The 10,785-nt window shown below is 40.5% G+C and overlaps 1 protein-coding gene across 5 annotated transcripts in view; it reads right to left on the bottom strand.

Annotated features, from left to right (window-relative positions):
- Positions 1–10,785, bottom strand: part of ipo8 (importin 8) — a 100,998-nt gene that overhangs the window by 70,973 nt on the left and 19,240 nt on the right. For all 5 annotated transcript variants that reach the window (XR_007569345.1, XM_050036051.1, XM_050036048.1 and 2 more), the window contains exons 2-5: positions 9,534–9,615; positions 5,053–5,209; positions 4,547–4,705; positions 1,015–1,171 (exon numbers count right to left, since the gene is read on the bottom strand). Coding sequence is in view for 4 of the 5 variants with exons in the window: in XM_050036051.1 (XP_049892008.1) it covers positions 1,015–1,171; positions 4,547–4,705; positions 5,053–5,209; positions 9,534–9,615 (555 nt within the window). In the remaining variant the exon portion in view is untranslated. The remainder of the gene's footprint in view (positions 1–1,014; positions 1,172–4,546; positions 4,706–5,052; positions 5,210–9,533; positions 9,616–10,785) is intronic.

The raw sequence follows: 10,785 nt of genomic DNA, 5'->3' as shown, positions 1-10,785 counted from the left end.
TGTGCTTTCATGTGATATGCGTGGCATTTCTGTGCGAGCCTGCATTCGCGAGTAATCCATCCAAGAGTAATGTGTGTGCAGAGCTGTATGAAAGCTCTGTTATTCATGATTTTAGTGTAACTTTATCTTTTTTTTTTCGCTATGAAAACACTGGACTACCGACAAGTGCTTGGCCTTGTCGGAAAGCTACAATTTCGCTGTTGCATGCGTGGCTTCTCGCTATGACGCACGGTCGCGGAGAAAATCAATAGAGAAGAACAGGTGTGAATTTGGACACACTATGCGTCGTTCGGGCCCATAGGGTTAAAGAGACATGGCTTAGCACATAAAAAGACCCAACTCTACAACTATTAGGCCAATCATCATGAAACTTGCAGAGCATGTCCACATAAGTACCTGAAAAATAACCTGAAAGTTTCATTCAAATCGACCACTAGGGGGTGCTACAAATGTGAAAAATAGATGTAGCAAATCAGACAAATCAGACCTTAAATCAGAAATGGTTTGTCCAGTCATCACAAAACTTGTAGGTTACGTATCATAATAACGTTGAATCATGTGTGTCTAATTATTTTCAAATCAGTCGATAAGGTTGCGCCACCATTTTCAAACAAGTGCAATGGTGTGGCCATAAATCAATTTGTTGTTTGTCCAAACATCACCAAACTTGGTGGATATTTCTAATTTAGTCATTGAGAGGTGTCCCCAAACTGTGTTCAGAATTAACTGATAAGGGGCAAAGGCATTGCTGCAGAAGGGAGTAGCCCAGTACAGATTTGGTCATAAATAAATGAGTATGTCTGATCAAAGGTGTCAGTAACGACCAAAGGTCTTCGCGGCTTCATCATTTAAAGGTCTGTGCTGGCTTGAACCCAGGAATCGTAATCATAAGCTGTGGTCCAAAGACCACAGCTGTCTGCCCACACTTCTGCACCATGTTTTCTGAATCCTGCAGTCACTGACCCTGCCTTTCATCATGTGTTGACACAAATGCTCACAGGCAGACATACACACCTGTACAAGAGCGTGGAAGATCTTGAGGATCTGTTTCTGGATAAGGACAGAGAAGATGGTGGCATCCGCCAGCAGCTGGCTGATGAGCTGCTGAATCCTTGGCAGAAAGATCTGCATGGCTGCCAGCAACGGTTCCCTCTCATCTGCCTTTTTGTACCTGCGGTACACAGACAAACACAAACACACCATGCAAGCCCGAAGTATTTTAATCATACTTGCTAGTTATATTAAAATCTGGAAGGAAGGAAGTGTTAAAGCCTCCTTCCAGGATTCTCATTTAAGAACAGATTCAAAAGTACACCTGAACAAATATCTATAGTTTGCGAGATAATACACTGGATCTTGTTGGTTTCATCTTTACACGGCCTGAAATGTAAATATTGACAATTTGTGGTTTTAGGGCGGCACGGAAGTGCAGTGGTTAGCATTGTCGCCTCACAGGGTTCCTGGTTTGAACCCGAGGTGGGGAGTTTCAACCCAGGCTGGGGGAGCCCTTCTGTGTGGAGTTTGCATGTTCTACCCGTGTCATGTTCTCCAGGTTCTCTGGCTTCCTCCCACAGTGCAAAGACATGCATGTCAAGTTAATTGGTGACACTAAATTGGCCTTAGGTATGAATATGACTGTGAATAGTTGTCAGTCTCTATGTGTTAGCCCCGCAATATCCAGGGTGTACCCCACCTCTCGCCCAACGTAAGCTGGGATAGGCTCCAGCCCCCCGTGACCCCATTATGGAAAATTAACTGAATTAATGCGGTTTTAGTGAGTTACATGCTTAAACTATTACATATTACATTTGTTGACTAACAACAGATGCAGTCAATGACATGAGCAACGGAACTTGGGGGCTCAGCCCCCCTACATTTACACCCCTTTCCCATGTATAGTGAAGTGAGCTGGGTGGAGGGTGTGGCTGCCCTGGACCCACAGATCTCTCGTGTTACAAGGGGACCTAATCTGCCTGTTTTTGTTTAGTTGAATATGTTGCATGAAGTTTGTGTCTTGATTATGAAAACAAAAAAAAAAAAGGTCAGACTCTGTTAGCGTTTTTTTGCAGAGAGGATATGCTATGGTTTCAGGGCCAACCATAGCACAATTTCAGCAATCACACTGGTGACAAATGACATCATATCGGCATTAGACAGAAGGTATCACTGCGCTGCTCTTTTTATAGATCTGTCTAAAACATTTGATACAGTCAATCGTCACTTGCTCTTGAGAAAATCAGATGCAGTGGGGTCAGATGAAAATGCATGTGCATGGTTTCAGAGCTACTTGACTGACAGGCGTTAATGTGTTAAGCTTGGCCATACAAAATCTGATTTTTTGTCAGTTAGTGGAGGTGTACCTCAAGGGTCTGTTTTGGGTCCATTGCTTTTTACTGTCTATATTAATGATATTATTCCTTCTTTAATTGGTTGTCATACCCATTTTTATGCAGATGACACAATTTTATATTGTACTGTGGATTCTGTTCAGACAGCCATCAATAACTTACAAACTGCTTTTAATTCTTTTCAAGAATCTCTAATCAAACATAAACTACTTCTTAATGCAAATAAGACAAAATACGTGTTGTTTACCCGAGCCAAAAACACTGATTTCAATAGTGTGCATTTATACACCAAAACTGGCTCAGAAATCGAGAGAGTCACAGAGTACAAATATCTTGGCATCTGGCTAGATGAGCATTTCTCATTCAAATATCATATTAATAAACTTATTTTAAAGTTGCAACCAAAAATTGGCTTTCTGTACAGAAACAAATCTTGTTTCCCCAGTGCTCTCAAGAAGAGTAATAATTGAAGCAGTGTTTATGTCTGTTATGGATTATGGTGATATTATCTATAGACATGCTGCTGCCTCAACTTTGAAGCATCTGGAATCGGTCTATCATTCAGCCCTTAGATTTATAACTGGTGATAAATATAATACTCACCACTGTGTTCTGTATGAAAAAGTTGGTTGGCCCTCTCTTGAGGAAAGGTGCAAGAGGCACTGGCTTTTATATATTTTTAAGGCCTTTCTAGTCAAATTACCACCGTATATTGCAAATTTGTTGGAGTGGAATTCAGGCACTGACATGACCCGTTCAGCTGAATTGCTGCTATTCAAAGTTCCTCGAGTCTGTACAAGTATTAGTAAGACTGCCTTTTGTTATGATGCCCCAAGCTCTTGGAACGCACTACAACACATTAGACACACTCCCTTCACTCACAGAGTTTAGGATGGCATGCATTGAGAGCCATACATCAACAAAATCCAGAAACATCACTGATTTCTCTGAACCCGAGCTCATCTGAGATGGACTGACACAGAAGCCGTGTTTCCACAAAGCAGTACTGTATGGTTCAGTTCAGTGTGGTACACATTTTTAAAGTTTCCACTGTGAACAGTTGTGGATGGTATTAATGGAACCGTTCTGTACCGTCCTCGGTCACCCCTCTGTTGGGGTACCTAGCACACAGATCTGGTACTAACAGGTGGCCCTAGAAACACTGTAGTCCGTTGATTGGTCAATAGAGGATGGTCACTCTTGCTCAGGGCCGAGTTGTAGCTGGCTTTATGTAACCTCTGTTCATACCGAGGCAAGTCTTACAAACATAAGTAAACTATAACTATGAAATAAAAAAAGTGTTTTGCTGCCTCTCGCAGCAGCTGATGACTAAGAAAAAAAAAAGAAAAACTAAGAAAAACTTAATTCACTGGGCCGACTGCCGGCAACTTTTAAGGTGGAACTTTTACTTGTTAAGTTACTCAGTGCATTATTTGACGATGTGAATCCATCAACACACCTTAAATTTCAATATGACAACTTCAACCATTCAACCATTTATTGTCTCTCTTGGAAAAAAATAGTGTCACGAAGCATTGTTCCTGTGGGCTATGGCAACACTAAACCCCATGTGCTTGCCGGAGAAGACTAAATGCACAAACCTACTATTTTTAAATATCCCATTGAGAGAGACTCTCAGTCTGGTCTGTACTTTGTACTGAAATTGCCAGCGTGTAACCCCGTTCTGTGGATGATAAATGAGGTTCAGACTTCCCTCTGTGTCACCGGTGATGAGGAAATACAGCGATTGCGAGATGGAGCAGTGGGTGACAACAACCCCACCCACATTTTGCTGTTTGTGGTGTAAACGCTAAACAGACCTGGGTTTAGATACCATGTCTAGGAGGTTACTATTGGTTCCAAAGGTACTATACTAAAAGTGTTTGGTGGAAACTGGGCTGTAGTGTACAAAACGCAGAGGAACTGTTTTGGGCTTGCTTCCTGACATGGATTATTTTTGCTGTATGTGGAAATAAAACTTAAAGCTTTCCACCAGTCTGAATACTTTTTGTGGAAACACTGCAGAGCTTTGAAAGCTGAGACTAGAATTATTCTCTGAGCATTGTGGTTTCCTAAACCTTATGAGGATTATTATTAGCCCACTCTCCTTTTAGACCTGTAGTTGTGATGTAAGGGCTCCCCAGGAAGGATGTTAAGAGCGGTAAGGTGTTACCGAGGAAAATTAGCAGGTTACTCACTCATATGTTTTGACCAGCTGATAAAGAGCCAGCAGGCTGCCGTACCAGCTGCCGCTGTTGTGAGACTGCAGATACATGCCGATCTTGTCCACTATGGTGGTCCAGCGGCCAGGGAAGTCATGCTTGATGATGGCTCTCAGACACATGGTTAGCTGGGCACTACAGAGGGTGCAAAACATATGGAGTCATTTATTGCATGAATCAGTAAAGCAAGGTTATCTATGAAGTGTCTGCATACCATTCAGGAATCCCACTGTGCTCTCTGTAAATTATACAGGAAAGCAGAAACACTCTGTATTTAGTTTAAATAAAGTGTTTCATTGAAATATTGAAATATGGAGGCAGTCTACAGATTTCAATGTTACTTTTCTCAAGAGATAATTGCTAATGCATGACAAAAAGTCACGTAGCCTACTTTGTCAAAACAGGGGCAGTAATGACGAGTTGTAGCGATTAGAGAGATGGAAAGAGATTTGTATGTGAGTGTGTGTGTTCAGTCTGTGTACCGTATGGACTCTGGACAGCGGATGATGCCCTCCACTATGTGGTCTCTGATCTGCTGCCGGTCATTCTCATGGATGTTGAATGGAAAGACTACCTCGCCCAGAGATGGCTCCCTGTCCTGCCAGTACTGACTCACCATGTTCTTCAAGTAGATGGCAGCTACACACAGAGTCAGGGAGTCAGGCAAACATGCACATACAGACATAATTTTGCACTGTACTCATTCATGTTGATCTTGTTGGGATCTATGCCTCACCATGGGGTACCATTGTTGGGACTATGCCTTAACACAGACCTGACCTCATAATAGATCTCCAATTAAAATATAAAAATGGCTATTTGATATAATCAATAATTATTAACAATAATTATTAAATATGTTACTGTGTGACTTAATTTACATTAAATCACCTTCCCAAGAAGGGAAAAAGGATAGCCAGTTAATGATATCAGTCTCATAAAGTTCACTTAACTATCAATTTAGAATTTTGATTAACAGTTAAATTAATAACCATAACCAAAATTACCATATTAATAGTAAAGGTTGAAGGATTTCAGAGTTCTTGACATAGCAGAAGTTGACTATTCATTCACTCTTGTGCAATATTAAACAGACAGCAGGTATGATTCCAAATATATTTATTCATAAAGACAGCAAAGCAGAAGAAACACACAAATGTGTTTAAGTGTGTGTGTGTGTATGTGTGTGTGTGTGTGTGTGTGTGTGTGTGTGCGCGAGAGAGACAGACAGACAAAGGCTGGTGTGTGAAACAAAGGGCTGTTTGGCCTACATATAAAATGGCTGACATCAGAGAACTACAAGATGGCCGACTCAAAGATGGCTTCAGATCGGGGAAGGTTTGCCTGGCCATTTGGTCAGGACAAAGACAAAGGGAAAGAAGCAGGAACTTTGAGTTGCCGTTTTGGGGTGTAGCTCTGTTGAAAGCCAATTTGTAAGTGAGTCTATGTGAATGTGATATGTGTTGCAAAGGGTCTGGGTTAGTGCAGAGGATGTTTAGTTGCTTGCAAGACTCTGTCTGTGGAAAGCATTAGCAAACTAACATCACCTAGCTTTGGCCAAACCAACTAACCAATAAACTAACTGCAAACCATCACAACAATAACTCAATAAACAGCATTAAATCGCAACTGACAAAGTTAAACAGTCTTGCTTAGCCTGTACAACTGTAATAATGCTATGCCCAGTTGTTAAGTTACCAATCCTTGAATGGATGGAGGGAAGAGTTGCTTTGTGGCATGCTGTTTTTGTTAGCCGGCAGATCAAGGTTGGAAAGAGCTGTGGTTCCAGGTGCCGTCTTTGCTGTGTCCTTGTTCTGAAGTTGCAGATCTCAGGAGGCATCTCGGTGTCTTTGCAGAGTTAGACGTTGGGGTGGTAACTCAACTTGGTTCTCCTTGTTGCTGGAAAGTTAGGTGCAAACCTTGTGTTTGGCACACTAACTTCACCAGGTTTTGCTCCTGCTGTGAGCATGAGCAGATCGTGGTCCAGGAGAAAGAGTGCAAGAGAATCTTTGGAGCAAGAGACAGTCAGCGGCTCAAGAGAAAGAGCAGCAAGAGTCCGTAGAGCACGTGCCCCCTTCGATGGTTCAGAGGCAAGCCAGTCTGAGCCGGTCAGTGGTCTCTCACTTAGGTGTGACAGTGAGGCATCCTGTGGAGATGGCTGTACTTTGTCACTTTGATGAACAAAGATCATGCAGTCTCAGTCACTACCTCAGATGACAAGACCCAGAGAAAAGCCTTCACATGTCCAGTTTAGAGTTTAACAAATGACAAATCATCTGTGGTCGAGTGAATCCCAACAATGTCATGAGTCAAAGAGACTGGATTGAAAGGATAAGTCTGGTGATATTCTATTTTTTTTTCTTTCATCCATCCATCCATCAATTTTCAGCCCAGGATACTTAAACTCCTTTGCTTGGGGCAACCACCCAGTCAGACCTGGAGGGAGCAATCCCCACTTTTCCAGAAAAAACAAAACAAAAAAAAAACAGACCCTCTTCAGCACAGTTTCAAGGTGGACACCCAAGATGAGAGTCACCAATTAAGTATTTGACCAAATGTCTCCCCTTCTGTTCCTGAAATATGACACTGAATAATGACCATAAAAGTGTTTTATGCAGACTATTAAGATGTTACAATGAAGTTGACCGTCGACCTTTTAGATACAAAATATCATCACTTCATTATTTTATCCCATTGGACATTTGTGTGAAGTTGTATTATAATTAGCAATAAATTCTCAAGTTATGGCCAAAAACATATTTTGTGAGATAGCCACAGCTATCACCAGCGGAGAGGCATAAAAATGCCTAAATACGGAAACGATGAGGCAACCTCTGTTTTCATTCTTTTGTAAGTAGGCTTTAGAAATTTGAGGGGGTTTATTTGCCCAGACAAACAAGAGGACAGCTGAATTAGTTATTTAACATGTCCCACACCAGTGTATTATTTTATAATTGCCATCCACCACCAGCATTTTTGATCATATTCACTGAACTTTCAAGACCCACAGAATAAATTGTTTTATGAATACGTAAACAGTATTTACATGAAACTAAAGGAGAGACCTTTTATTTTTAAACACAAAAACATGCATTTTTGTCAAAGACAATCATTTTCAAGTACTAAATAAATTTCACATTTACCTTTTTTGTTTTTTCTCATTTCCTTATGTCAGCTTGAACTGTATAAATAATAATAATAATAATAATAATAACAATAAAAATAATAGTCTTTAAGGTATAGCAGAACACGCTGCCACGTTCAGTGATCGTTCAGTGTTCTATTGTTTCCCTCTCCTCTGTGATCATCTTGTCCGTGTGTTGCTGTCACTGTCATGGAGATCCTGTTTCGTCCCACCAAACTCGTTTGCTTCTTCGTACAAATCGGATTCAGAATATTGGTCAAAACAGGAATTGCGGCGTCTGAGTCCATCAACATCTCCACGACTTGCATTACTTTTCAAAGCCGGCATTTTCATGCAGTTTACAGGCTGCTACATTTCTGTAAACAATATCTTCCAGGTTTCAGCTGATCTTCTTTGATTATTTTTGGACATGGGAGTGCTGTTCTAGTTCACAAGATGTGTAACAGCACCCCTCGTAACAGTCTTATAACAGTGAAAACATGGATTGCCGGGATATCTTTTCAGTGGCGGGGAAGCGTTCTGTCATAAATGATGGAAAATCTCGTCAGTGGCTGGGATATTGTTTAAGAAAGACAATGGTAAATAGATAGTAAGGTTTTGATGAGAGTGAAGAAGTGCAACCATTTTTATAGCACTGATACAACCAATCATTGAGAGGAGAAGCAACTTCCATTTCCTGATATTAGGTTTTAATTTGTCTACCATGTCCAAGAAATTCAATTTCAGTAAATGTTTGGGATTTCTGGAAATCTTTAATCCAAGCTAGGTAAAGTGGCAAAGATATGGCAAAGATTTCAAGATGCAGGGCTCAAATTATTATATCATAGGCACCATTATATTGGGTGGGCACCCCCGAAAGCATCTGTTGTTCTATTGCTCTTTTAACTCAGAAAAAAATACTCAGAAAAACAGAAAAATTTACCCTGAAAAACAAAAAAAAACTCAGAAAAACAGAAAAATTTACCCTGAAAAACAAAAAAAAAAACCCACGAAAAACAGAAACAAATTACCACGAAAAACAGAAAAAATTACACAGAAAAAACAGAAAAATAAAAAAATTACTCCTAAAAAAAAAGAAAAACAGAAAAAATTACTCAATAAAACAGATTTTTTTTTATTTGTCAAGTGAATGCAATACACTTCCGCACAAATTCGTCTTGCATCAGATCTTGTGAAATATCGCTTCCATGAATCTGCTTCAGTCCATATTTGTTGGAGTGTAGTCTTTGAAAAACAACATTTTCACTGAGGTAAAAAAATAAATCCTCGTCTTTCACACATTCTGTAAACGGAGTGGGGTGGTGTAACAGCAATCTAACAGCACCATAAATTACATTTATATAGCCATAATAATGGTAATATATATATATATATATATATATATATATGTATGTATAGTGAGTCATTAAATATGCTCTGTGTGGGAGGCTCTCTCAGTAATAAGAAGCGCACGCACGCACGCACACGCACACGCACACACACACACACACACACACACACACACACACACACACACACACACACACACACACACACACACAGGTGAGCACACTAGAGCGAACCCAACCCGAGTCCGAGACACTGTCTATGGAGCGGAGCCTGTGTTGCGTTCAGGTGTTGTCACGTAAATAACAAATTCCAGCGCTTGAATAGGCCATAGCACAACACAGCAGCATGTCAAGTGGGCCGAACCCAATAATTACTGAATCAAGATGGAAATGAGCACTGTTTAATGGCCAAGAAAAACTTTTCAGCAGTGAGATGCAAAGCAGCAGTCCATGAAGCAACATCATTATTGTTTTCATAGGCTTTTCTTACCTGCCTGGCGAACAGGAAACTCCACTTGCTCAGACACAATGATTTGAAGCAGGGTCGGGGCAAAGTTGATGATCTTGAATGACTGCAACAAACAGAGCACTCAGCATGAAACAAGCAGCAGAGGGCAGACAGAAAATTTTCAACATTTTGTTATAACATGTTGAGGACCTTTAAAGTTTCAAAAGCAGTCACACTACCTATGTTTCTTAATTTAAATAAGTGTATAATTTTATTCATGTAACTTTTTCATTAATCTGACAAATTGGTGCACCTGATGTTTAGAGACCAGAATAATCACAAAAGACATGAGAGGCTAAAGACACTATTTTGTCTTTGTGTGAATGCTGATTTAGCATTAACACTAATATGATCCAGAATTATTATTACTTCATCTTCTGTACTGTTTCTGCTTGACGACTACTTCTGCATACTTGCAGCTACAGAAACCATTAAAATAACAAAATGTTCAGCTCTTTAAGGACATTTGTGTAGTCCATTGTAAAAAATCTGAAAGTACATTTACAGTACATTTCTGGCTTCTAGTTGCATCACTTTCACAGTAATTTTTTGTGTCACTTTACAGTAAATTGTGAAATGACAGCTGTATACTGTGATCTCACAGAACTTATGCATCACTTTTCTGTCATTTTTACAGTAAATTGTGAGATGACAGCTGTATACTGTGATCTCACAGAACTTATGCCTGCATGTTACAGTGAATTAGCAGTATGCTTCTGTAAAATTACTATATTTTAGGCATGCACCGAATATTCGGTAACCGAATATATTCGGCCGAATATTGCAAAAAAACACACATTCGGTATTCGGTGGATTAAGTTAAAAGCAAGGGCGAATAATAGCGGCGTGTTTTGATAACGCAATCAAACAGCGTGCCTTGACGGGCGGAGTAAAATGTCGGCAGTGTGGCAATCTGTCCGTCACCGCACTTGCATTTGCGACTAAAAATAGTTTTGAGCAAGCAAAATAGGCTTAAATCATTCAGCACGCTGTGCGAGCATTCTACAGATTTCAACCAGCAGCAGAAACGAAAGGCGAATCCCACCGATTGTGGGTTGAACGGGGGTCACAGACATAGACAGTAATGTATTCCTGTCAAATACGGCGGCCATCGGCTTACCGGCGACGGAGAAGTCGGCTCCAGTAATATCCTCTTCTTGGCGTCATGACTGCCCAGAAGTACCTGAACAGCCGAGCCAGCCGAACACAGGTATGTGACGTGTCAGAGGAGAAA

The sequence above is a fragment of the Epinephelus moara genome, chromosome 23 (assembly GCF_006386435.1).
Source record: "Epinephelus moara isolate mb chromosome 23, YSFRI_EMoa_1.0, whole genome shotgun sequence".
Taxonomy (NCBI): domain Eukaryota; kingdom Metazoa; phylum Chordata; class Actinopteri; order Perciformes; family Serranidae; genus Epinephelus; species Epinephelus moara.
This window is presented reverse-complemented; position numbering and strand designations above follow the sequence as displayed.